The 27,907-nt window shown below is 41.2% G+C and overlaps 2 protein-coding genes across 4 annotated transcripts; both read left to right on the top strand.

Moving 5' to 3' along the window:
* The first annotated feature begins 8 nt into the window (after nt 1-8).
* On the top strand, nt 9-17,707 carry LOC146649294 (uncharacterized). 3 transcript variants are annotated; one of them, XM_085386878.1, is made up of 12 exons: nt 22-643; nt 3,512-3,665; nt 3,743-3,896; nt 4,507-4,713; nt 5,953-6,105; nt 6,187-6,277; nt 7,330-7,501; nt 8,402-8,558; nt 9,151-9,333; nt 14,503-14,587; nt 15,680-15,775; nt 16,937-17,706. In XM_085386878.1, the coding sequence occupies exons 1-12, from the start codon at nt 544-546 to the stop codon at nt 17,080-17,082; spliced, it is 1,698 nt and encodes a 565-aa protein (XP_085243004.1). In that variant the 5' UTR covers nt 22-543; the 3' UTR covers nt 17,083-17,706. The 3 variants fall into 3 exon arrangements, with proteins under 3 accessions (XP_085243006.1, XP_085243004.1, XP_085243005.1); XM_085386879.1 differs by lacking the exon at nt 22-643 and adding an exon at nt 652-899 and having other exon boundaries at nt 16,937-17,707; XM_085386880.1 differs by lacking the exon at nt 14,503-14,587 and having other exon boundaries at nt 9-643; nt 16,937-17,074.
* Nucleotides 17,708-20,255: 2,548 nt separating this feature from the next.
* tm4sf1 (transmembrane 4 L six family member 1) lies at nt 20,256-27,390 on the top strand. The gene is made up of 4 exons (XM_085387343.1): nt 20,256-20,530; nt 23,477-23,545; nt 24,074-24,216; nt 26,163-27,390. The coding sequence occupies exons 1-4, from the start codon at nt 20,351-20,353 to the stop codon at nt 26,359-26,361; spliced, it is 591 nt and encodes a 196-aa protein (XP_085243469.1). The 5' UTR covers nt 20,256-20,350; the 3' UTR covers nt 26,362-27,390.
* Nucleotides 27,391-27,907: the final 517 nt, after the last annotated feature.

Below are 27,907 nucleotides of genomic sequence, written 5' to 3'. Positions count from 1 at the left end.
ATGTGAGTAGCTGTTAGATAACTATAAAACTTTAAACACTTGGATTGTGAATTGTATTTTCTGGCTGTTATTTTGTATTTAGTGAATTATTAAATTAAATTAAATTATTAAAATTCCATTCATGTACAAAAGTGCATTTTGTTATTTATTTATTGTTTTAATAGTCCGATTTAACCTTTGTTCCACTTTTGAAAGAACCCACATATCTAATGGAAAAACAATTTCCATTAGATATTCCATTATGAGATTCCGTTGTAGTTTTTTCTGTTAGTGTTGAGATTGTGCCAGTTCTCAGTTTTCCGAGTGAAAACTTAACCTTAAAGCAATTCATAAAGTGGCACATAAACGCAGCAGTAACAACAAAAACAACAATAATACTGATTATCCCGCCGATCAATGATCGATGTTGTCTGCGATACGCTTATCTTGTCTGCCTTGTCGACATCAGAGCAATCGATCAGAGGAGTAAAGTCCAGTTCTCTTTTTTACTCGTCCGTCATTTTCACGTAGTTTCTGCCTCAGTCGCTGATATTTGAAACCAGAATGGGAACCGACTTGACTTTTTCCTCTCGTCGGTCCCCTGTTGTGTGTTTACACGGCTGCGTGGCCTCCAGCCAACCTTTAGCTTCCAGTATAGGACTGGGTAAGTGGGTGGAGTGCCGTGGAGAATTGAAACGAAAAGACAGCCAAAAACTTTTATATTCTTATTTCAAAGTATGAGCACAAAGAATCTGACTGCGTGACGCAAAATTTACCAACATGTTTGTAACCCAAAAGACAAAAAATAAAGGGTGACAGTAAAGATTCAGTTGGTATCGTAAGCGCTAATCTGATGCTATTAAACCATCAAATCTCAGCAACTGCTATGAAGACTATGCTGAGCCAAAAAGGGATTTCCGGTATGTGCCAAAACATCATTGCCCGTATTTAAACCGTTATAAATTACTTACTTGCCAATAATCTGTTAAACATATGTCAAACGTATCTCTCATGAAAGATATCAAGTCATTTTGAGCCACAAATAAGAGATCTGGCCAAGAGGGCGGCGGCCAAAAAGGGCTGGATTTATTATAGTATTGGTCACAAAGAGTCATAAAGATACTTTTCTTAATCGTATATATATATATATCGATGTGCTGTGAATACTTAAAAAAAGAAAAATAATTCGACCTTAAGCTAGATGAAAACACAGGTGAAAATGTATATATATTTTTATATTGGCCACTAAAATTGGATGCACCTGTATTCCAGTCAAAATCCTTCTCCACCTATAAGCTATATGTTTGAAGCCACCTCAGTGTTTATGTTTTGTCTATAAGATGTTAGAAAGTCTTAGATACTGGTTTGGTCCAACCAGCAATTTAAGACTGAAAGATATTCAGTTCACCGATGGATCACTTTGTAAACCCTTGCAGCTGGATACCAGAACCTTATGTCAGGCTTCCTTGTGGGACTTGACAATGCATTAGTTAAAATAGATACAACAGAGCATATAGGTCAGAATCCCGATTATAGGTATAAAATTGTTATTGTGTCGATCATTTCTCGTAATGTCTTGTTTCACCTAGCTTGATTGTGATTGGCTGATTTGTTTTAAAAAATCAATACATCTCACAATATTGATTAGTATTCCAGGTAGAGTAGTATATGTATATGATCCCCTCACGGAGCCGGTTCTGTCTATGCTTTCATTTCTGTTTAGTATACTGTATTCTGGTGCTTCTGAGATACAAATATAAGTAGAATATAGTTTGCAGAGCCCCGAAACTGACAATATCTGTGGAGTCCTCAGCCATTGGATATGGATCGTGGATCTTTTGAGCCAATATTGATCATGTGCCCCATCACATGAGCCAAGGTATGAAAAAAGGCGTAGGTCATTATCAGCAGAGGTTTCGGGTGAAACCATTGTAAAACTTTGCCTCACCCTGTCATGTGACCTATTGACAACACCTGACACAAGATGTGATTTGGGGTTGAGGTGAAGGTGACTCGGAGGGGATCTCAAAACTGCATTTTAGGTAAGCCACCTCCACTGATCTTTCCAAGATGGTCATTCACAGTGGACATAGATGGCCTCTTTCACTCCTCTTTTAAGCCATCTGTCTTCTCTGTCCAAAATGTGAATATTGGAATCCTCAAAAGAGTGACCTTTATCCTTTAAATGTCTTATCCTGTCAAGCTGGGGGCTGTTTGGTTTCTTCAGTGTAGAGGTCTGAGCACTCCAATGGGTAACCAATTTTTGTCTGAGGGTGTGGCTGGGTCTGAAGTGTACTGGGATATCGTGCTTGGAGATTCAGAGAATAATATCTGCATGATTAAGCTCTAGCAGTACTTAATCAAGAACAGGGAAAGGGAGCTGGTGGTTGAAGTCTAAAGCAAAAATGGTTTGCATGACATAAATGAGATGGTATTTAAATTTATTTTAAAAAAGCGTTGTGAACAGTAGAAAATTCTAAACACATTTCAGCATTACCATTTTAAAAAAGGAGTGTCAAATGAACTTATAAGAGAAAAGTGTTCAGTCACACATATTCACTTAATTGTATATTGATTATATAACCAGTTATGTGGGCCAAAAAAGGCTAAACAGTAATTACACATTTGCTTATAGAAGTGAGCATAAATCTGGTTTGTTGGTGTTTTGTGACATCTACAATAAATATATAAGCTCATTTGTAAATCTAAAAAGTTTTTTATTGGGCTGTGAGAAAAGAATTCAGCTAAAACATGATGTGGGAGTGTTCTTTTTGTCAAATTATGCTGGAGTGTATGGAGGTAAGGACCTAAATGCAAAGACGCTGAGAGTTAAATGTCAAAAGCTGTTTATTTGTAAGCTGTTGTAATAAAAAAGTGGAAAGTGGAAACAGATCGGTAACAAGAAACAGGTGAAACTAATCAAAACTAACAAGAGAGATCCACAAGTACAAATAGGCGCAGTGATTTCTATATGAATACTTTTAGAACAACAAAATTGTCGTAAAATTGCATGCAGCCAACAGGAAGAAAAAAAAAAACAAACATACAAAAACCCCAAAGATGAGCATTATTACTGATGCTCATCAGGGATAAACAAAGACATTAGATGCTATTAAAAATATTTTAAACCCCCCTACTATCTGAGCACAGAGGTCAGAGGGGTTGTTCCAGGAATGGTGACACTGTGACTTGACTCATCATTAGGAGGTGAGTTTACATAACATAACATGCTTTGGACCAGGTTTGGTTTGCAGCATAAGTTACTATGGTGATGTACCCTGGTAAGAAAAGAACCACTGTCACAGTATAGAAAGCCCTGGGTTAGGTTATGTGGATAAAACCAAATCCAGCTTTGTTGTACAGGCCTCAGAACACCAAAATAAATAGTGAAGAATTAAAAGCCCAAGAAAACGCAAAACCCAGGGCCCAAGACCCCGGACCATGACAATTTCATGCTAGGAATGCTGTTGTGATCTAATATGTTGCACAAACCAGTCACATCCATCAGTCATGGGTACATATTTGTGTCCAGATGTCCTGAAGCGCGGTGGCAATGCGGCAGATGCTGCAGTTGCCATAGCAGCAGCCCTGGCAGTAACAGAGCCGTGCAGCACCGGCCCTGGTGGAGACGCCTTCTGCTTGTTCTACAACGGAAACACTGGAGAGATCAGAGGGATTAATGGCAGGTGGGGAATCCTTTGGTGCTTTCCTTGTTTTTCCCTATGTGTGCAAAAATAAACCGAACCTCTCTCTGTGTCCTCAGTGGTCATTCTCCCCGAGCACTGACCCTGGACTTCCTGGAAGGACAAGGTTACACCGCAGAGAAGCCTCCTTCAGTGTTTGATGCTCTGAATGTTACAGTCCCTGGGGCCCCAGCATGTTGGTGTGATACTGTGCAGCTGCTAGGAAGTCACAAGGTTTACTTATGTTTGTCTTCTATATCTGTGACATGGGAGTGTTTTATAGAACACTCTGGCAGCCCGTCTGAGATAAATCATTTGACTGAGGTAAATACCTATAAACCCTGCAGAAGTGACCAGCATGCACAAACATGCCTGGAAATAGGACTTGACTTTGAACCAAAGAGACATCAACAAAGAATGGAAAAGCTTATCATTGCCTCTGTAGAGATTTCCTTTATTTGGTCACAGCTGCAATAAATTGTCCATCTATGGTTAAATTTGATGCAGGTCCTTGAAAGTGGGGACAAAGTCTATCTAAAAAAACAAACAAAAAAGACTCCCATTATATTCAAAGACTCCCATTATATTGGAAGCAACAGAGATCAATATGACTTGTTCATTACTTCTCACCTTATATGTAGGTTAAATGACGTGCAATGTAAATGGCGGTGAAGGAAAATCAAACACATTGCTTGATGACCAATATTCAAATTAGTGGAATTCCCTCAGAAAATTGTAAATTAGTTGTATCCTTTGCTTATTTTGTCACGGAGCAGTATCTCACTCTTCCTGTTCAGTTCAGTTTCCTGTTACATGCATGTGTTTCCTCTGCCTACTTTGCTAGCTGTCCTTACAGGAGGTCCTGAGTGGGGCTGTGGAACTAGCAGAGGTGGGGTTTCCTGTGGCTGAGTTAACAGCTCACCACTGGGCGAACTGGGTGTCTGCTTTGAGGGATGCTGGAAAGGAACTGGGTGTAGAATTGATGATTGACGGTCATGCGCCCAAATGTGGACAAGTATTCCAAAACACTGGCCTGGCTCGAACTTTGAAGGTAAATCCACAGGTCACTTGAGGAGCAGAAGGTCATTTATTTCTAATAACTTGTGTTATTCACACAAGAAGGAAACACAACAATGTAGAAGTTGTGAGAAACCCCTGTTTGTTCTGTGTCATTATAGGAGTTTTCTAAATTTAACTTAGCCTTTTATACTACAAGGCCTTGGATAAGCCCAGAGGTATCATAGGAAGTTAAATCTCTAAGAGAAGAGTAATGGAACAGTGGAGAGGAAGTAGTGAAAGCAGAACAACAATAGATAATGGGGATTAGATAGAAATGGATGGATGTATGTGATACTTTTAAAAGCTTGTCTTTGGGCAGAAAAGCCCCATCTGAGGATATAAGGGCAGCAAAATGGCTCATGTGGTGTCAGCATTCTGGCTGTACAGCTTGGCAAGACCTGGCAAAATTCGACAGGGTACAGTGTGTAACAAGATAGTCAGTAGAGGGAAAAAAGGATTTGTGTGATGTATTGCTTCTGACAAATAAAATGGTGATTATGTTTTAAGTGTAGTTTTAAAAGTTACTGTGAGTAATTTGTTATGACCTGAAGCCAATAAAGCTGAACTTAAGCTTTATTCAGCTACTGAAATGCGAATGCTGCTTTTTTTAGTGCCATGTGTCAGTACTGTAAGTACTCCACCTTCATGTGAATGTTCAGCCATGACTCTGTGTCTAATTTTGTATATGTAATGGCACATTTATACAACTATTGTCATTTCATAGATTCCGGAGTCAGTCAGACTAAAGAAAACCATGGCTTATGTCATTGTGTGTTTATCTGAGTGTGTGGTTGCCTGCTTGTGAGTCACCACTAAAATATGCATTGATTGAAATCAATTCAAACAATCAAGCGTTTATAATACCATAACGCAGGAAGATGGCCAAATGTGCCCTATCTCAACACCCACAGACACACGCACACACCTACACTCATGACCATGAGGCAGTGGAAAGAACAGCGATGACCTCAGCCTCATTGATGATTAGATTCTTTGAATGTTCTTCGATAGTTGTGCGTGACTTCACTGTGGGGCAAAGTCACAAGCACACACACACACACACACACACACACACACACACACACACACACACACACACACACACACACACATTGACTGGAGTGAACTTTTAAACGCTGGACAAGTGTTCCTCGATATCATGTTAACCACCATCTGTAAAACGTTTTGTACTGTGGCTGAGTGAGCAGTACATGAGCTCATGTATCGACAGGAGCTCGGTGAGCGTGGCAAGCCAGCTTTCTACCAGGGCAGAGTGGCCCAGGCCATTGTTGACGTCATCAACCAAAATGGGGGAGTCATGACCTTGGGTGACCTGAGCAGCCATGACAGCGAGGTCATCACCCCCATAAGCACAGAGTACAAGGTCAGAAACCAAAGATGCCGGTCATGTGTGTATTTTAATAACATGGTCAGCAGAATGAACTTGACTTCACTGTGTGTTTAGGGTGTACGTCTGTGGGAGCTTCCTCCTAACAGTCAGGGACTGGCTGCCCTGCTCATGCTCAACATCCTGGAGAACTTTCCTCAACTCAAAGGTAACCACAGGGACAGTGAAGAAGTCCCTGCCAGGTGCATTATTGCCTGTTGTAAAATCTTAAGTATACAGTAAATATGAGTCTGGAGAAGTGGCTGAGTCATAAAAATAAAAACCATATATCTCCTACATTTTCATAAATCACATTTTATAACCCAACCCAGTTAGTTACAGTGTTCTGCCTGTTTGTCCCAGCCCAGCGCAGGGGAAATAAAAAGCTGCTCAGCAGAAAAACTAAAGAGACATTCAAAATATAAATAAAACAGTAAAATTAAAATGGATTTTCCTGCATTATGGAAGTCAGCTCGCTGGTGATTTCACTGGCCCGACCTGCCGTCCCTGTGCTGGAACACATCGCAGTGTGCTCTGATCTACCTTTGACCAAAAAGGGAAAAGGATATGCTTGTCCACAAAAACTAACCTCTATGAGGTTAATTTTTTTCCAAATAGCAGTGATGCCAAACATGAGGTCCCGGGGGCCAGAATCTGTCCAGCAAAGACTCTAAACCGGCCCCCTGGACCGCTTTGGAAAATATGAAGAAAGCTTTATCTGTAACTGTAATTGATAAGGACCTTCCCCGTGGCCATTTATACTCCACCAAAGTAATTATGTGATAGATATACAGTGAAAAGCTAGAAATCTTTCTGTTTTTTACGCTATTTACTACAGGTTTTTTCCCCCCATGGGCTCCACATTTATAAAAAGAGATTTTTTTTGTGAATTACCATTTTATATTTACAGGAGAGACTGGACAATGAGCTATAGCAACTTTTTTCTATAGTTTTACACATTAATTTCTTCTAATTTAAGTCCAAAGAGTCCTAATTAATTCATTTCTTTCACTACAGCACCACTTCTTTATCACGTAACTTATGTTATCTTATGGATTAAATTTGTACTACTTCTTTACACTGACAGAAAGTAAATTGTAAAATAAGTAACTGTTTTTGTTTTTGTGCAGTCAGAGTTCATGAACCTACATACTTGGCTTTTCCTGGGCCCTATAATACATTTCTATGTGTTTGTGTGTGTGCGTATGTGTGTGTGTGTAGCTAAAGGCCATAACAGCTCTGACTATATCCATGTACTGGTTGAGGCTGTGCGATTGGCTCTAACAGATGCTCTGCGTTACCTGGGTGACTCAAGTCATGTGACTATCCCTTTGGAAACCTTGCTGGACAAGGGCTACAGTCACCAGCGAGCACAGCTCATCAGCACGGACAGGTGTGTGTTTCTGCGTGTGTATATCTGTTAGTACCAGTGTGTACCAGTCGTCCTCTGTTGACTTTAGATAGGTCTGTAGACTTATACTTCCCCTGACCTGAGCGCCCATCCCTTCTCGTCTCTTCCCTCACATTCACCCAGGGCGTGTGTCGTTGTGTGAGTGTATATTTTAGAAACAATGTGTTATATTGTTGAGGACTTTGAACTTGATCTGGTCTTTATCAGGGGAAAGACAAACAGACTATAAAAGTTAACAACAACACAATAATTGTATTAACATATATTGATGTATACCGGGTATTAAATCCTGCTTTTTTGAAATTGCCGAGTTCATTTCGGTGTCACTGCACCATCAAACACACAAATCCACACACTAATTCTACGTCTCGCTTCCATTGGTTGTCAACTTAACCTAAATGAGTCAACCAGGTCCAAACGAGGCGTCAATTTGATTCTGATGTCTTGTTATCCTCACAACCTCTTCACACTTTTAATGTTTAGATGCTTCTAATAAACTAGGCAATAATGGGAAGTCATATAAAAACAGGAAATTATAAATATTTTTTACTGCACTGCAATAATCTGGTTATTGTAAAAGAAATAGAAATCTACAGATAAAGGTACTTTAAGGCAGGAAAACTCCTCAACCCTCGTTCATACCTGTAATATTGTGTTTATGGAAACATTTATTGCATAAGTATGAAACCTTTCAATTATCTTTGCAAACTTGGTAGTTTGGTTTTGTTCTTAAACCAACACAAGTTTTCTTTTCAGTCTACTTGAGTCTTAATTTTTCTTTCATTTTCCAAATATTTTAATAAATCAATAGTAAAAAACAGACCTGTCAGGTGAACTTATTAATGAATATGATTGTTCTTGTATGTTTGTGTGACTCTGCAGGGCCATGGAGCGAGTGGAGCCCGGCCTGATGACAGGAAGTGACACGGTGTATTTCTGTGTGATAGACAGTGAGAGGAATGCATGCTCCTTTGTCAACAGCAACTATATGGGCTTTGGGACGGGGCTGGTCCCTAAAGACTGTGGATTCTCACTACAGGTCTGAAGGGTCAGAAAGAGAATGTCTTTATTTGTGCGCATGTAAGGTAGCAATGGCGTTTATCTGTTTGATTTACTGAAAGACTAGGAATTCTTCTAAATCATGGAAAAATGCTAAGAATTTAGTGTAATATGAGATTATGCTTCAAATAATTAGGGTCATTTTTAAAGTGATCAGCATAAAACAAGATCCTGCATTACCACACTTTCAGCTGATTTCTCAGCTTGCCTCTTATATACCGCATTAATAAAGCTCTATAGGTTTTTATAATTACAATAAACTTCCCAGTAACACAGCAGCACATATGTAAGAGAATTTTACATGAACATGAATGCTGCCGTGTGAAACTAAGGGAAAAAAGACATATAAAATGAAGCCTGGGTGGAAAAAGTTGTAGATTTTCATATTTCATTACCTTAATTTGCATGCTCACATTACCTTACAAGCTCATTTTTGTTGTGCATGTAAATGTATTGATGAAGTCATGAAGACATTGTAGCCTCCTAAACTGGAACCACATAGACTGAAGCATAAAACATAAGTGTTTAAGCTAAAAGGGTTGAATTCTGATTTCTTTGTTCTATCTCTGCAGAATCGCGGCGCTAACTTTTCCCTGTGCCGTAATCACATAAACTGCGTTGCTGGGAGGAAGCGGGTGTATCACACCATTATACCTGCACTCCTCACCGATTCAACAACCACATCACAAAAACCCCGGCTCCTTGCTGCTCTCGGCGTGATGGGAGCTTTTATGCAACCACAAGGACACGTACAGGTACAGAGTCAGCAAGCGTCACAGAGCAACAATGTGGGGCATAATTATATTTTTATTCTAATAATAGACACACACACACACACATATACATATATATATATATATATATATATATATATATATATATATATATATATATATATATATATATATATATATATATATACACAGCGGGGCAAAAAAGTATTTAGTCAGCCACCGATTGTGCAAGTTCCCCCACCTAAAATGATGACAGAGGTCAGTAATTTGCACCAGAGGTACACTTCAACTGTGAGAGACAGAATGTGAAAAAAAAAATCCATGAATCCACATGGTAGGATTTGTAAAGAATTTATTCATAAATTAGGGTGGAAAATAAGTATTTGGTCAATAACAAAAATACAACTCAATACTTTGTAACATAACCTTTGTTGGCAATAACAGAGGTCAAACGTTTACTATAGGTCTTTACCAGGTTTGCACACACAGTAGCTGGTATTTTGGCCCATTCCTCCATGCAGATCTTCTCGAGAGCAGTGATGTTTTGGGGCTGTCGCCGAGCAACACGGACTTTCAACTCCCGCCACAGATTTTCTATGGGGTTGAGGTCTGGAGACTGGCTAGGCCACTCCAGGACTTTCAAATGCTTCTTACGGAGCCACTCCTTTGTTGCCCGGGCGGTGTGTTTTGGATCATTGTCATGTTGGAAGACCCAGCCTCGTCTCATCTTCAAAGTTCTCACTGATGGAAGGAGGTTTTGGCTCAAAATCTCACGATACATGGCCCCATTCTTTCTGTCCTTAACACGGATCAGTCGTCCTGTCCCCTTGGCAGAAAAACAGCCCCATAGCATGATGTTTCCACCCCCATGCTTCACAGTAGGTATGGTGTTCTTGGGATGCAACTCAGTATTCTTCTTCCTCCAAACACGACGAGTTGAGTTTATACCAAAAAGTTCTACTTTGGTTTCATCTGACCACATGACATTCTCCCAATCCTCTGCTGTATCATCCATGTGCTCTCTGGCAAACTTCAGACGGGCCTGGACATGCACTGGCTTCAGCAGCGGAACACGTCTGGCACTGCGGGATTTGATTCCCTGCCGTTGTAGTGTGTTACTGATGGTGACCTTTGTTACTTTGGTCCCAGCTCTCTGCAGGTCATTCACCAGGTCCCCCCGTGTGGTTCTGGGATCTTTGCTCACCGTTCTCATGATCATTTTGACCCCACGGGATGAGATCTTGCGTGGAGCCCCAGATGGAGGGAGATTATCAGTGGTCTTGTATGTCTTCCATTTTCTGATGATTGCTCCCACAGTTGATTTTTTTCACACAAAGCTGCTTGCCTATTGTAGATTCACTCTTCCCAGTCTGGTGCAGGTCTACAATACTTTTCCTGGTGTCCTTCGAAAGCTCTTTGGTCTTGGCCATGGCGGAGTTTGGAGTCTGACTGTTTGAGGCTGTGGACAGGTGTCTTTTATACAGATGATGAGTTCAAACAGGTGCCATTCATACAGGTAACGAGTGGGGGACAGAAAAGCTTCTTACAGAAGACGTTACAGGTCTGTGAGAGCCAGAGATTTTCCTTGTTTGAGGTGACCAAATACTTATTTTCCACCCTAATTTATGAATAAATTCTTTACAAATCCTACCATGTGGATTCATGGATTTTTTTTTTCACATTCTGTCTCTCACAGTTGAAGTGTACCTCTGGTGCAAATTACTGACCTCTGTCATCATTTTAAGTGGGGGAACTTGCACAATCGGTGGCTGACTAAATACTTTTTTGCCCCACTGTATATATATATATATATATATAAAAAAAAAACACCCAGCACGCCCCTGCGGGCGGTTTATCCTTCAAGCTCGGGTCCTCTACCAGAGGCCTGGGAGCTTGAGGGTCCTGCGCAGTATCTTAGCTGTTCCCAGGACTGCGCTCTTCTGGACAGAGATCTCCGATGTTGTTCCTGGGATCTGCTGGAGCCACTCGCCTAGCTTGGGAGTCACCGCACCTAGTGCTCCGATTACCACGGGGACCACCGTTACCTTCACCCTCCACATCCTCTCGAGCTCTTCTCTGAGCCCTTGGTATTTCTCCAGCTTCTCGTGTTCCTTCTTCCTGATATTGCTGTCATTCGGAACCGCTACATCGATCACTACGGCCGTCTTCTTCTGTTTGTCTACCACCACTATGTCCGGTTGGTTAGCCACCACCATTTTGTCCGTCTGTATCTGGAAGTCCCACAGGATCTTAGCTCGGTCATTCTCCACCACCCTTGGGGGCATCTCCCATTTTGACCTCGGGACTTCCAGGTTATACTCGGCACAGATGTTCCTGTACACTATGCCGGCCACTTGGTTATGGCGTTCCATGTATGCCTTGCCTGCTAGCATCTTGCACCCTGCTGTTATGTGCTGGATTGTCTCTGGGGCATCTTTACACAGCCTGCACCTGGGGTCTTGCCTGGTGTGATAGACCCCAGCCTCTATGGATCTTGTGCTCAGAGCTTGTTCTTGTGCTGCCATGATTAGTGCCTCTGTGCTGTCTTTCAGTCCAGCTTTGTCCAGCCACTGGTAGGATTTCTGGATATCAGCCACCTCCTCTATCTGCCGGTGGTACATACCGTGCAGGGGCCTGTCCTTCCATGATGGTTCCTCGTCTCCCTCCTCTTTCTTGGGTTTCTGCTGCCTGAGGTATTCACTGAGCACTCGGTCAGTTGGGGCCATCTTCCCAATGTATTCTTGGATGTTCGTTGTCTCATCCTGGACTGTGGTGCTGACACTCACCAGTCCCCGGCCCCCTTCCTTCCGCTTAGCGTACAGCCTCAGGGTGCTGGATTTGGGGTGAAACCCTCCATGCATGGTAAGGAGCTTTCTTGTCTTTATGTCAGTGGCTTCTATCTCCTCCTTTGGCCAGCCTATTACCCCAGCAGGGTACCTGATCACGGGCAGGGCGTACGTGTTGATGGCCCGGATCTTGTTCTTACCATTCAGCTGACTCCTCAGGACTTGCCTGACCCTCTGCAGGTACTTGGTGGTTGCAGCTTTTCTAGCGGCCTCTTCATGGTTCCCATTCGCCTGTGGGATCCCCAAGTACTTGTAACTGTCCTCTATGTCTGCAATGTTGCCTTCTGGTAGTTCAATCCCCTCAGTTCTGACTACCTTCCCTCTCTTTGTTACCATCCGACTACACTTCTCCAGTCCGAACGACATTCCAATGTCATTGCTGTATAGCCTGGTAGTGTGGATCAGTGAATCGATGTCTCGTTCACTCTTGGCATACAGCTTGATGTCATCCATGTACAGGAGGTGGCTGACAACTGCTCCGTTCTGTAGTCGGTATCCGTAGCCAGTCTTGTTAATGATCTCACTGAGGGGGTTCAGGCCTATGCAGAACAGCAGTGGGGACAGAGCATCTCCTTGGTAGATCCCGCACTTGATGGTGACTTGTGCTATGGGCTTGGAGTTGGCCTCTAGTGTTGTACGCCACATCCCCATTGAGTTCCTGATGAAGGCTCTTAGGGTCCCATTGATCTTGTACAATTCTAGGCATTCCAGTATCCAGCTGTGGGGCATTGAGTCATAGGCCTTCTTGTAATCAATCCAGGCAGTGCACAGGTTGGTCAGTCTGGTCTTGCAGTCTCGGCTGATTGTTCTGTCTACCAGTAGCTGGTGTTTTGCGCCTCTGGTATTCTTGCCAATTCCTTTCTGTGTCCCGCTCATGTATTGACCCATGTGCCTGTTCATCTTAGCCGATATGATGCCTGACAGGAGCTTCCATGTAGTACTGAGGCAGGTTATTGGTCGGTAGTTGGAGGGGACTGGTCCCTTCTTGGGGTCCTTGGGGATCAGGACCGTCCGGCCTTCAGTTAGCCATTCCGGGTGTCTCTCGTTAACTAGCAGCTGGTTCATTTGTGCTGCCAGACGCTCGTGGAGTGCAGTCAGCTTCTTCAGCCAGTAGGCGTGAACCATGTCGGGCCCTGGTGCTGTCCAACTCTTCATACTGGAGACCCTTTCTTGGATATCTGCCACTGTGATGGTTACTGGACCCTGTTCAGGGAGGTCGCTGTGGTCAGCCCTCAGATCCTCTAGCCACTGAGCATTGCCGTTATGGGTTGCATCCTTCTCCCATATGCTCTTCCAGTATTGCTCCGTCTCCAGCCTTGGTGGTGCTGTTCTCTTATTGTTCCCTTGCCACTGAGAGTACACCTTTGCTGGTTCTGTGGAGAACAGCTGGTTTATTCTCCTGCCTTCTATCTCTCTGGTGTACCTCCTCAAGCGGCTGGCCAAGGCTGTGAGTCTTTGCTTGGCAGTTTCCAAGGCCTCAGGTATGGACAGCTTGCTGTATTTCTTAGGCACCTTATTTGTCGCACCTTTCTGCAACTCCGTTAGTTGGCTAACCTCCCTCCGTGCTACCTTGATCTTAGCCTCTAGCCTCCTTCTCCATGGAGGGTACTGCCCTTTGTCGCTGTTCAACTTGTAGCCAAGCATCTCACTGATCACTGTTGCCGTATTGTAGATCTGGCTCCAGGTTGACTCCTCCTTGCCGTAGCATTTGTGTTGTACCTCGTCAATCTCTAGCTGTGAGAGCAGTCCCTTCTTTCGAATGTTGGAACACTGAGCTACTAGTTGTTTCGCCGTCATTGTGGATGTTGGGTATCGAAGAATCCATAGGTCCCTCATCCTATTCATGTAGCCCCTTCCGCCGGGGTTACTTGCATAGTAGCATTCCAACAACGCCCTGTTTTCGTCTCTTGCCCACCGATGCCTTCTTGTTCCAGTAGCCCACTTTTCGTCAGGGTGCCCTGGTTCCTCAACACCTGACGCGGACCTTGTTGATCCGGGCGACGTCCGAGCCGGCATGCCTTCATATTTATCTGTCTCGCTCATGTCTGCGGTAGGCTTGCTTAGCATAGGGGGTCTAGCCTTAGGACCCTTACTGGATACAGACGCCCCCCAGGCAGGAATCGAACTTGCGATCCTCTGTTCCAAAGGCGTGTAGTCTAACCACTACGCTATCCATATATATATATATATATCTCAAAAGAGAGAGCAGAAGGTTTGATTTTTAATATAAATATTTTGTCATTGGCAGAGCTAGTTTAATGTCACTACACTTATATCCAACTTGACTTCAGTGTCATCAGATATATGTCGTTCAATCTCGTGACCAATGCTGCTCTTGCGTTAGGTGCTGTTAAACATGATGGAGTTTGGGATGAATCCTCAGCAAGCCCTGGATGCACCTAGAGTCTATGTAGAGTATGACCACAAAAGTAGGCCTGCACAAAAACACACACACAAACACGCGCCGTTATAGCAAATGTTAGAATCATTTGCAAGCTTAAAGAGCAGAAGAACATTATGTCTTGATTAATGATCAGTAACATTGTGTGTTTAGTCAAAATATTGATTAGATAAGTCATTCGGACATTCATTTATGCCACTATAACAGATTGTTTGCATGAAGTGAAGCACTATCGCTTTGGATCAGTGCTGCCTGCTACACGGCGATGTGGAACTCGCTTCATTGTGGACAGTTATGCTGGTGTTGAGCCCTAGTGCTTCCTGGGTTGTTCTTGAACATGCTGACTGATTTCCTCTGATCTGAGGGTGACATTTGGCAAAGTGGTGACACATCAGAATAAATTGCACTTACGTACAGTCGTTTGAAATGATGATCTGATGAACTGTACTTGTGTGGAAATGGCTCAATTGGACCTTTCCAACAATTCTTCTTTTGAGAGTTTCACTGAGTTCTTGGCCTTTCTCTTTGTTCCCAGTATTGGTCAGACCAATCTTTTTATAGTGGCAAAGAGAAACCACTAGTTGTAATCAATCATGATCATTAAGTTAAATGATTAAAAGGCTCTTTGTCATGTTATGCTAAAAGATTCTTCAGCACCACAAGATTTAACTGCATTTATATTTGAACCTTTTTATCATGTGTGGAGAAAATCCAAAATAAATTCAAACTTGTGGACCCAATTCTTGCTTTTAGCCATTAAAGATGTATGCTGTACAATCAAGTGTGTTCAAGTGTATAATTGGCTCATGTGCTTGTGTATTTTTTATTTTTGTCATATGAAATGCACATTAAGCTGTTTGGTAGTTAATGTGCCATTGAAACACATGTAAACATAGCAACTAACTTTGCCATAAAATATGTTGCCATGCATTTTATTAAGTGGTTGGCTGGTAGTCAAATCAGCTGTTCAGCGTGATGTAACATCATTTGTTAAGTAGATGAGACTTTCCTTAAAAATGCTGATGTCATCTCTCATTTTTTTCTTTTGTTTTTTACTTTTGGAAACACTTGAGAAGAAAACTCCTCTAAATTATGTTGTATGTGGTCACATTTTTCCCAGCTGGTCAGTGGTTGGTTAACCTGGAGGAGGGGATCGACCAGAAGGTAGCTGAGGAACTGAAAAGACGAGGACACCGTGTCAACTGGCCAGTGTCAGGTACACATAATTAACTGTTTGCTCACTATTAATAGTTCCATTCAATTTTTCTGTGTAATTTATGTCATACTTCTAAAAAACTGATCATTCTTTTGAAAACGCTACATCCCGATGAACAGAATCAACTTTTTGGGATCATTCTCTTGCTCATTAATGAAAGCGATTGAAGAAAAGCAGGAAAAACACCTTTGTAGTGCAAAATGTCACCAAAACAGTTACTTTCGAAGGCCTTTGCTCTTAGTCGTAAGTCAAGGTAATACGTTTCAGTTCTTTAGTCACGACTTATGTCATTAAAAGTTAATGTGTGACATTAATTATTATATTGATGTGCAATACACTAACGGCAGTAAACAAATGAGACCATTTCTTAGAATAACCATGAGGTTCAAATCAGCGGCATTAGACCGCAGTTCTCATAAACCCTTTTGCTTCCTGTTGTTAACAGGATGTTTGTACTTGTTCCTCTTACGTGCTGCTTACGATGGCTCTCTGGTTTTTCTGAGTGTGAATATGATGCGTGCATCAACTTTTGCCTATCCAAGATTTTCCCACTGTGATAGTCGGATCATAGTGCGATCAGCTTCTTGTACAACTAGCAGCACAGAATATAAAATATGCTGAAGAGTTCACATTTCTGCATTTTGAAGTTAATTTTGTATCAAATTCCATGTTGTGGTTTAATGTTAATTTAAAACCATTAACAAAATTTATCATAAAAGACTCAGTTCAGGATAATTTTAATGAAATATTATTTGATAATAAAAGGTTTTAGCTAGAGGAATAAAAATTCAAATAAAAACAATCCTCCCCACTGTCCTTGTGTTTGACTGTATTTTCTACAAAATGCTAACCAGTGAAGCCGGTTTTAACCTTTGAACTTGTTTTAAGTTTTTGTGATTAATGATTTACAAATCTAAAATATCTAACTGTTCAAAACCTGTCAGTGAAGAAAAGAACAGTGCACGCATCTCCCTACTGCTCATCTTCATATCCTCTGGTTTACATGTTCTACCTATTTTCAGACTCTGACTAACACTCCAAAAACCTTGATTTCATGATGCTAGCATGCTAATTAGACTTAGAATGTATTTTCATTTGTTGTACCTACAGTCCATACAGCTCAGCGGGTTTTTGCATCTTCCTTTTCATTCACACACACAGGCCACAAGAGGTCTCAGTTTGGGCGGGGGCAGATCATCGCAGTGGGGGATTGGTGGAATCCGTCTGTCACCCAAGGGGATCGTCCTTCCAGGGTGCTTTGGGCAGGATCGGATCCCAGAGCAGATGGATGTGCTCAGGGGTACTAGAAAATGCTCTTGCCTTGTTAATGTTGTAATCAGAAGATTTCATCATAGAACTACTTGAAAAGAAATGCCTACAAATGTTGTGCAGTACACAGGTTGTTATTTGTCAGCTGATATTTGACAGTGAGCTTTATAACTCTTTCAAAAACCATTGTACCTTCAAGAAGTGCCTTGTGGAATCATGTTTTTATGCCTGTGTTCACTAGATGTTGAGTTAAAGCACATTTGCTGAATGTAGAGTTTAGTATAAATCAGCACAACCTCAGATTATTTATAATGTGAAAAGTGACAAACAGGAAGATCTTTATCTTTGCTGCATTGATGCCAAAGATGTCCTTCCTCAACGCTGTGTTTTGGCAGAGATAATTATCTGTTTCAGTCTCTTTAATTAGCTGGTGCTGATTTGAAGTTTGCTAGAAATGCAGTGTTGTTCCATACATAAACCTCCGTCCTCAATAAGTTATCATTCCATTTTTACTCTGCTCTGAATTATGTACATCAGTATTATAGTGTCATCGTTAAAAATTCTATTTTGCATAATGTTGCTTTTCCTTTTTTTCTGTGAATCATTTTCTGTTATTGTTAACATCTCATCAATTAAAACATCAGTATTTCAGATTTTCTGTCAGTGAAATACGCTTCATCATTTCGCATTAACTTAAATCTGCCAAATACATATACGTGTGCATTTATTTTAAGTTGCTGTTTGAATCTTTGGTTCTAATTTTATAGTTGTTTCTGAATTGCTTGCAGCTTTAGCCCCTGATGTCAGAATCAAACAGCAGTACAAAACATATTTTATGAATTGTGCTTTTACACTGTTAGAGTAGAAGTACACCGATCAGGCATAACATTATGAGCACTGAGAGGTGACGTAAATAACACTGATTATCTCTTCATCATGGCATCTGTTAGTGAGTGGGACATATTAGGAAGAAAGTGAATATTTTGTGCTTGAAATTAATGTGTTAGAACCAGAAAAATGGGCAAGTATAAGGATTTGAGCCAGTTTGACAAACTTTAATCTCCAAAACTACAGCACTTGTGGGCTGTTCCTGGTCTGCAGTGGTCAGTATCTATCAAAAGTGGTCCAAGGAAGGATGAGTGGTGAATCGGCAGCAGAGTCATCAGTGGCCAACGCTGATTGATGCACGTGACATACGAAGGCTGGCCTGTGTGGTCCGATCCAAAAGACGACCTGCTGTAGTTCAAATTGCTGAAATTCCCAGTGCTCGAGATCTCAGTCCAATCGAGCATCTGTGGGATGTGCTGGACAAACTCAGATCCATGGAGGCCATGCATCACAACTTAGAGGACTGCAAAGATCTGCAGCTAACATCTTGGTGCCAGATACCGCAGCACACCTTCAGGGGTTTAGTAGAGTCCATGCCTCAATGGTTTAGGGCTGTTTTGGCAGGAAAAGAGGGACCAACTCCTTTATTAGTCAGGTGGTCATAATGTTATGCTTAATCAATATATTAGCTTATTTTCAAACCTACTTTTGTAGAGCTTGAGAGTAAAAACATGAAGCTGCAGAGCCTAATAAACTAGAAGAAAACGTTTCAAAAAGGGCTTGGATGTAGAGATGCTCGGGGTGATTCTTAATCATTGTTCTTGTAAGACGTTGGGACAAAAATCACAACAAATCTCTTCCCTCCTGGAAGCTGAACTTGCTTATTGCCTGACCTTTTTGGTCCGAGGCAACAAAATATATAAACATAATTATCAGAATCTCAAAGGCATTTCAGAGTGTGAGCCATTTCTGCATGTTTTCAGTGCCTGGTTTCAAGCAGGAAGGGTGAAGTGATTTACATTTGTGTATGAGCTTTATCTTTTAGTGAATTTTTAGCCCCTGGGAAACGCCCTGCTGCCTCCCAGTCTAACACACAAACAGAACACATAAAGACAGAGGCACAGTGACAGAATAAATTACAGTGCATGCTGTGGCTTCAAATCCGTGAAAAACTCTCAGCAAGTTGGTAAACATCTTGAGAACCACTTAGCTGCCAGTTCACACATACCCACCGCACAGATTTCTCTTTGTAGAATAACGATGTTGGACTTTGTTTCAGTGTTGATCTCCTTAGAGCCCCTGGAGCCACCCTGGTACCACGCATTTGCTCTCAAACATACACTCTGGTCTTACAAAATCTGCCTGAATCGACGCAGCTCCTTAGTCCAGGTTGTTAGCGGTCAGTACCAGCTTACCCTGCAGTTGATCTGGATGTGCTGAATTCCAGCTGGATTATAAAACAGCTCACAGTGTTGAGGGCATCTGAAACACACACATGTATCCATACAGAGGTCACATTATGCTTTATTGACCTATATACACCTGCTGACCTACGGCATCATTACCTGAAACAAACAGGTAAATTGTATCAAACGCTTTAAAGCCATGACTGCCTACTCTATAGCGTGGAAACCTTTAATACACATTTTGCATCCACCGATCACACAAACACTGCTGTTGTTGTCCGATGACAAAACGAGTTTACTTGTTCACAGATTTGAATATGTTTTCACCTCTTTTAGACTTTCAACTGGATTTTTTTCTCATTATGGGAAGACTGGAATTTCCACTCCCCTGATATACTAAAAATCTACACCACCGTGCAGTTTTAACCAATAAATAAAATAATTCGAGCAGCACCTTACATACCAACTAATACCAAAATAGATGTGGTAGGAAACTCAAAAAGTCCATTCTCAGCTAAGGCTGGTGCTTTGCAGTCCTGAAGGTTTTTAGAAAGCGATCTGGATTCCCACTAAAACTTCCCACTTCCCACTAAAACTAAATATTATAGACTATCCCAGATTATGGATCTGCTCTTATGATTAAGTCACTGTGAGGGAAAGTGGCTCCTTGCTGTGTAAGTATAAGAGTGCTCTAAAAGACCCTGCTATCTAAGAGGCTGTGGGAAACACACACACACGCACACACACATTTGTGGGTTTCTTCGTTATATTTGTGCCAGAGTTCTATTGGGTCACCCTCCAGCTTCCTGTGAGTGTGTACTTCCTCATACGTGTGTCATGGCAGAACCTTCTCAGCAAAGGAAGGAAAATCTAACACACTAGCCTAGCAGTTACACACAAGCACACACACACACAAACACCAGGGTCTTGTCACTTATTTTCGTTTCCTGCCTCCCCAGCTGCTCGGACCCTTCCCTCCCCTCTTTCACTCGGTCTCTGCCTTCCTCAGCCCATTCGAGCTCTCTCCTCTCCACCCTGTGGTTGTGAGCGTGGATTTTCTGGGGGGTGAGCGATGTGTTGTTCGGTGGGTTTTGCCAGGTCTCTGGGCCTGGCTCTGTTGCCTCTGGCCCTTTGCTGTATTGTGGCAAACCTGCTACTGCTGTTTCCCATGGGAGAAATCACCTACATTAAGCAGGACCGCCTGGCCAGCTACATCTGGTACTTTGGTGGCCTAGGAGGTGGGGGGCTGTTGGTGAGTACAAAAAAACCCCCCTCTTTGATCATCTTCTGTCATTTTTAATTTGTAACATTATAGTTTAGGGTTTAAGTCTGATTGGATCATCAGATATCTGGAGGTTTAAATCTGTTTTTAACTTCCGGTCATGATGGTGACTGTGCTCAAAGATTCATTTATTTTATACTTTGTATTACATGGAGAATTGCCAATCAATAATAGAAAAATTAGCTGGTTATTTATCTATATTTTTTGTATGTACGACATTTTGAGGTTTGAGGCTTTAGACAACACCCTGTCCAAATGCTCCAAAATAATTGATCGTAATAGCGTTTGTTTTTTCATTTTTTGCTGTTTGAACGGTTGGCAGCTGTAGTGGAGAAGAAGAAGAAACTAGAAGCTTGTGCGTCTGAAGGTTTATTTGTGTTCCATTTGATGAGCTGTTACTGAAAACTTGACATCACATGGTATAAAGTTCAATGTCCTTTTACTAAAAGTTCAGCTTGGATGCTATATAATAAGCATTTTTTTTCGTACTCTGGAAAATTTAAAATATGTGGCAGCAATGTGATTTGGGACAGATGCCAGTGGTCTATCTATCTCCTTTAGATGAGGTGAAAGGGTGAAATTCAGTGATTCTCAGTGTAGTGAGATTTCCTTTTCATTTGTAGCCAGCCATTGTTTATCATGAGTCATTTTCACTGCCGTGTGTAAGAAGCATTCTCTCACCCCGTGACCATGTGACTCTGAAACACTACCCAGTTAGCAGATGAAATCCTTTAAAAGCGTGATTACAATTGCTGGATGCTTATGTCACCTTCCTGCCTCCCTCATTCAGCAGTAAGTGCAGCAGGTGCTGGCACATGTAGTCAATGGCAGTGCCACTGTGTGTAAGAAAGCCTCGCTTTTGTTGATAAGTTGATACTAGTCAGAACTCATTTATGCTTTCAACTTGCTTTTAACTTCTACTAAATTAGTTCAGTTGTAGTTGAGAGGATTTTGGTTGAGTTTTGATTTTACGTCAAAAGTTTGTTAAATTCTGGTCGTTTTCCCATCAGCACCTTTCAGACAGAGTGTTTGCAGTTGCTCAGTGAGAACAATGGAGTTTTGTGTGCATCCACAGTTAATCCGTCTGCTCTGCATGCCGCTGATCTGATGGGTTTATGCTCGGACTGAGCAGAACGGAGCTGTTCTTTTAATTTGGTTTTGTGGAGGAACAGAGGAGAGACTGTAATCCCCCCCCCAGACAAGACCAAGTGTGTTAATCAGCAGAACACGTGCACATTTTGAGTAAAAAAAATATGCTCAGAGTGTCTGTGAACGTGCTCAGGGTTTGTACAAGTTGTAGCATCAAGACTTTGTGAAGAACAACACGATAAAGACTGGATGTTGTGCATTCCACTATCGCCCTTGCCTATGTTTCTGGTTTTTCAGTTTGGTCTTAATTGAAATGTTCAAGCTTTCAAAAACAGGCACCACTTATGGCAGGTTTTGAACCTTTTTTTTAAAGAAAAATTCTGAGTGTGATGAGTCTGTACGGCGGCATTGATAGCTGTTGGTATGAAGGCCTGCATAGGATAAAGGAAAGAAGCCTGAAAACCATACTGACTTACACGGTATATTCTCACTTTCCTGCTCTTTCTCTGTAATATGTCACGTCTTTAACTGCTAAAAGGTTCTCAGTGTAATTACTTTTAAACAAGCCTGATAAAATACTTATAAAGGGCAGTCTGACTAAAATCCATCTTGGGCCTCTTTGTCTGAGAAAGGAATGATTTTTAGTCTGAGTTTGTGTCAGTCTTTCCCTCTCTGGGCTTTATCTTTCTCTGTGGAAATGACCAAATGCTGAGAGTCAAAGAGCAAACTGAACCAATCAGGGCATAATCTATTTTTGGGTTACTCCCTTCCTCTCCCTTGCTCTTCTGGCTTCCTTTTTCCTTCTCTTCCTTTCTCACTGTGCACCTCCCGCCGCTGCTTGTCGTCAGCCTCCCCTGCTGCCTCTGTTATAGATTGGGGCTTTAAGAGGGATGTCCAGGATGTGGAACAACACTCTGATCCCTCTCTTTGTTTCTGTTCATACGTTAATGTGTTAAACCAAGGAAACCGCCTTTCCTCTTTTACGATGTAGTAGGAGAGCAAAAGATACCGACACAGGGAAGAGGAGGACAGAAAATAAGGGATGAAGAAGATAAAAAGTCAATTCCTGAAACAAACAAATGTTGGATTGCCTTTAGTTCTTGAGTTGTACACACAAGTACACTATGTGGCAGCTGCCGCAATTCACACTGCACTTTAAATGGCCTGTGCTCATGTTTGCCCATCTCAAATTACTGGTACCATTGGGACGCAGAAGGGTCTGTCATAAAGTTATGTTTAATGTGCACTATTAATTAACTCCAGCTATAGCAAACGGTTTCTCTCTGTTAGGGCAATGAAGAGAAAGCAGGCTTATTTCATGTGGAGGTTGGCCATTTTGTTTTGGACCAAAGTCAAACAATGTATGATATGTATCATTAAAATCACTTTGAATTTGGATCTCAGGGAGAATAGTCACATTTTTCACCACCTACATGAAGCCAAGAATAGCTCTAAGACTAAGTCCCATTAAAAAACTAACAGCTGAATGAACATTACAGCTTCACGCTGATTGTGTTGAATATATGTGATTCGTTGTTAGGTGACATTTGTACAGTATTTAGTGCGGCAACATGACATTTGAGGATAGAGTGTGCCACATGTTGGCTAGATTGCAAAGCTCTTTGAGAAAACGTTGTGGTATATGCTGTATGAATGAAACACAGGCTTTGACTTGTAAGCGGTGATCAACAGTAGGTGGCAGTAGAGATGCTGGTATAGAGCACTGAATTACTCTGGCAGCTCCTAGTAACCAAATGCAAAGATTGCTGCTATTGGGTGTTATTAATGGTCAATAAAACAAATAACAAATACTTTCTGTACTTTTAGATGCTGGTTCCAGCGGTTGCCTTCACCACGCTGGGGAAATGTAGTTGCTGCTGGAATGAGAGTTTAATGGTAAGAGACGTGTTAAGCTGTAAATAATGCTTAAAAATCTACAAAGGAGACGCTGTGCTGCACAGAAAATTGGGTTCACAACATGCAGGCCGTTATTTCCAAACTGCCGGCTGCCATTTTCATTTTCTAAATCTAAATGTTTTCCTTTTTTTTCTCACTACTTGCTTGATTACAAGGGTAAAGTTTTTAAGCTGCCCAACACTGTGTCCTTATGAACTGAATGCTAATTCTAAGCCAGCTATGATAACTCAACAAGGCCCCCATTGTTAGGTAACACTCAACAAAGTAAGCTTGGCTCACACCCTTCAGGCCACGGGCACAGCTGCAGATACACGTGTGTGTGTGTGTGTGTGTGTGTGTGTGTGTGTGTGTGTGTGTGTGTGTGTGTGTGTGTGTGGCAGCTGCCTCTGTATCTCATTTATGAAATGCATAAGTGAAGCAGCTTTTCATTCAGGCAGAAATAAAGCTGCACAAAAACACGAAAGCACGTGTTTAAAAATCCCTTTGTGTGCTGCTGTTCCTCTGTAGATGTGTGGGTCAGTGTTGGCAGCTGTGGTCGGTCTGGTGGGGTCTGCCTACTGTTTCATCGTATCAGGGTATGCACTCCTGCAGGGCCCCCAATGCTTCACCTCGTATGGATGGTCGTACCCCTTCGCAGACCAAAAGGGCAGGTAAGGATACATCCTAGCGCTTTGTGTATGAAGATGTAGATGTCTGCATAGGTGCGTGTTTTGTGCGGCGTTGTGTAACAATCGTTTCGTTATCAGTTAATGTTGTCTATGAAATGTCATAAAGTAAGTATTCAGGTAAGATTTTGAAATGACTTGTGCAGTCTTTCGTGCTTTTCACTTTCGTATTCAGTTTATTATTTCAGCTCTCTTACGTCTTCTGAAAGATTATCAGTATTTTGAATACAAAGGAAATTTTTTAATATAAATACCTGTATAAAAACAAAACAAACAGAAAACCAACTGTATTTTTTACTGAGCTTTCTAGTACAGATGAAAAAGTTGTAACTCTAACTTATATTGCTGCAACACTGGGTAATAAAAGAACGATTATTAAAAGCACGCTTTTACACAGAAACTGTGAAAAGAGATTATATCACATGCATTATTATTTACGCATTATTACTGTGTATTATATCAGGTAATTAAAATACAGAAGATCAGTCACCTTCAGTTGTGGGTCTCTGCCTTCACGTTTTTCTCCATTAACTGAAAAGCATGCTGGGATGAGATCAGTTAACTTGACCGTTGAAGAATATCCCGTTTGGTTACCTTGAGAAAATTTGCACTGTGCATTTGTGCTGTTCGATTAGCTTTGAAGCATTTAGCTGAAGCTGAGCAGAGAGTATAGCCATTTACTGGTATAGTCTGGCATTTTTGCTCCATAACCAGCAGTTTGTACATGTCTGTAAACCCTATATTTCTATATATTAAGGTCTTGACTATAGACTTGGTTAGATGTTGCAAAGTTGATGTTTTTCTGGAGTATAAATAATGTTGTCAATAATTGTATCATACACTTTAGTTATTGTCTGTGGCCTTTCAGGCTGAAATGATTTGTGCATTCATTTATTCTAAAAAAGCACCAGATTGTTGATTTGACCACTCTTAAAGCTTTTGCTCTGTCTCTGATAGTTTATTATGATTCTTCAGTCTACAAGTGACCTCCCTCACTTGCACTGTCCTCCCTTAAGGCCTCATCTTTAAAATTAGAGTAGGAAAGCTTTTAATTTAACACTTTGAATCAACTCATCACATTTTGTCTGCTTCATTTATCAGTTCGCTTCAGTTTTATTTATGTAGCACCAAATCACAACAATAGTCTCCTTAAAGTGCTTAACCCTTTCATCCATAATGGACAGCTATTCAGAGGCAGTTTTCTTGTATTTGTGTCAGTGTTGATGGTTTACTTGCACATAAAAAACCCCACATTGGACACTGATATGTCACTCCATACTATAGCCTGCTGCTCACTGGTCATTTAAATTTCAGTCAGAACATGGTATATTGTGTTTAGGTGAAAACTAGAATTAAATTAAAGGATTTTAAGTGTTGCTTATAGTGCGGAAAATATGGCACCTAAGAAAAATTTGCAACAGTAGGAAGGAAAAAGTCAGGCAGAACCAGGCTCAGGGAGGGGCAGCCATCTGCCGTGACCAGGTCGGGGTGATTTCTGCATTTGAGTCTTTGCTGCCTTTCTGGAGAGAATGTAGCACAACAGCACTTGCTCTAATTTTCTGGATCAGTTATGCCAGGGGTGTCAAACTCAAATACACAGTGGGCCAAAATTCAAAACTGGAACAAAGTCGTGGGCTAACATTAATATTTATTGAAAAAAAAAAATCTTTCTCCAGATATAAGAATGAATCTTTTCTTATGGACTCAAATAAGTTTTGCTGGAAAACTGAATATGGAACAAGCAAAGCTTAATACTAAACAATATATATATAGTAGCTGTATAATACCAGTAGGCCAGCTCTAATAGTAATTTGGTATGGCTTCGCGGGCCAAATGTAATTAAGCTGCAGGCCAGAGTTTGACACCTATGAGTTATGCCTTCACCAGTTTGTGACTTGCTCTTTGATAATCACACTTACTCTCTGTCCCAGGTATCTTCTGCAGCCAGAAACGTGGACACGGTGCCTTCAGCCGGTTAACATCATAGAGTGGAACATCACTCTGCTGTGTGTCTTACTGGGCCTGGCAGTGCTGGAGTTCATCATCTGTCTCCTACAGCTGGGAAATGGCCTAGTCAACGCTGTCTGCCGGCCCTGCTGCTACAAGCAGGAGTACAGTCTTAATGCTTAGATTCATCTGCACAGACATACCACAGATGCATATAGATACAACCATATCGTACATGTACATTACAGTAATGGACACAAGCACAAAAGGAAGTCTCCACACATAACTTCACTGCAACGTGTGTGCGTGTTTGATTACAGCACCACATCTCCAGTCAGCCAGGTTAGATTTGTAATCAGTTTATTTTCAAGTTCAGTCAAAGTCACCAGTGGTGCCGGGATATGTGTCTGCAACAATGTAGCTCTGTATGACTTTTTTTATTCCATAAGTAGGACATTGTAACTTACTTTAAAAGCAGGCATAGCAAGCCAACATGTACAGATAGTAAGAGAGGATGGGAGTATTAGGTTTACTGAAGTAAAGTCTGTCAAACGTGGTGCACAGGCTTGCTCAGTTTCTTCACTGTTGTTTTATGTTGTATGCTACACAGCTGTGTTAACATTTTTAAGGCCTGAAGAGAACTACGTTAATAACAGAGCAATCAGTATCAAATCAACTGCCTGATATTGTTTGATAATGTGAACATTACCTTCTTTTGGGTATTTCCTTTCCCTGGTTAATGGTGTTTTTGCAAGAAACAGTGCGTGTTGCCATGATTATAGTCTTTGAATGTGCCGTCTTGGCTAAAATGAAGCACAGTGATGTGCCCTTTATGTCTAATTTTATTTTTGTGGTCCCAGGACTTGCAGTGTGTTGGATCACACATGCAACACAAGCCGATTTTCTTTTTGTGCATGTGTGCGTGTGTGTGCGTGTATGTTTTTACATCTATTTTAATTTTCAGTATACTTTGTTGTAAATTGTTGTCTTAATGTTTCTCAGATGCTAGTCCAGTGTTAACAAACATTATATATATATATATATATATATACACACACACACACACACACACACACACACACACACACACACACACACACACACACACACACACACACACACACACACACACATATATATTTTAGTGGCATATTTTTATAATGTATGGTTTGTTTGTGCTGCCTTGAATAAAAACGAACAATTTCTGTTTTATATGTATGCATCCAGAGTTTTTTTTTTATTATTTAAAAACAAAACAAAAAATCAAACTGTTGCTTCTGTAGAGGGGAAATATCCCAGACGCAAATGCAATCATGTCCTTTGAGGTCAAAATGTGGATTTTTTTGTGTGCAGCTCCTGTGGTGTGTTGTAATCAATACTAGTGAGTACTGAGTACTAGAGTTTCCAGAGTTGACTGATACTGATATTTATCAGATTGAGTAATTGTTGCCTTTAACCCTGAGAGCCATGCAAATTGGTGCTCATTTTTTTTTAGCAGTGTCCCCTCCCTAAACTGTGTGCACAGCGACCGTTTTCTCCTTGTTCTGAGAACCTTTACACAAAGATAAATTAGGAATAGTATTAATTAATTATCATAAACTGACTTTTAGCAAAGTAAACGCACAAGTAATGAACCCAAACACAGAGACATCTTTATTGGCTCAGTGAAATGAATCTGGTTGTGACACAAGGTCGTTTTCAACATTTAACCCCTTGCATTTAAAATCAA

The sequence above is a fragment of the Rhamphochromis longiceps genome, linkage group LG17 (assembly GCF_057381845.1).
Source record: "Rhamphochromis longiceps isolate RC_006_pf linkage group LG17, R_longiceps_female_GT1.1, whole genome shotgun sequence".
NCBI classification, from domain to species: domain Eukaryota; kingdom Metazoa; phylum Chordata; class Actinopteri; order Cichliformes; family Cichlidae; genus Rhamphochromis; species Rhamphochromis longiceps.
Note: the sequence above shows the minus strand (reverse complement) of the source record. Positions and strands in the feature narration are given on the sequence as shown.

Bases quoted from the DNA above. Each gene is read 5' to 3' on its own strand.
- LOC146649294 (XM_085386878.1), top strand. From the start codon at position 544: ATGGGAACCGACTTGACTTTTTCCTCTCGTCGGTCCCCTGTTGTGTGT. The intron at 6,106-6,186 runs GTCAGAAACCAA...CTGTGTGTTTAG, and splicing joins CCATAAGCACAGAGTACAAG to GGTGTACGTCTGTGGGAGCT. The intron at 9,334-14,502 runs GTACAGAGTCAG...CTCTTGCGTTAG, and splicing joins AACCACAAGGACACGTACAG to GTGCTGTTAAACATGATGGA.
- tm4sf1 (XM_085387343.1), top strand. From the start codon at position 20,351: ATGTGTTGTTCGGTGGGTTTTGCCAGGTCTCTGGGCCTGGCTCTGTTG. The intron at 20,531-23,476 runs GTGAGTACAAAA...CTGTACTTTTAG, and splicing joins TAGGAGGTGGGGGGCTGTTG to ATGCTGGTTCCAGCGGTTGC. The intron at 24,217-26,162 runs GTAAGGATACAT...TCTCTGTCCCAG, and splicing joins TTCGCAGACCAAAAGGGCAG to GTATCTTCTGCAGCCAGAAA.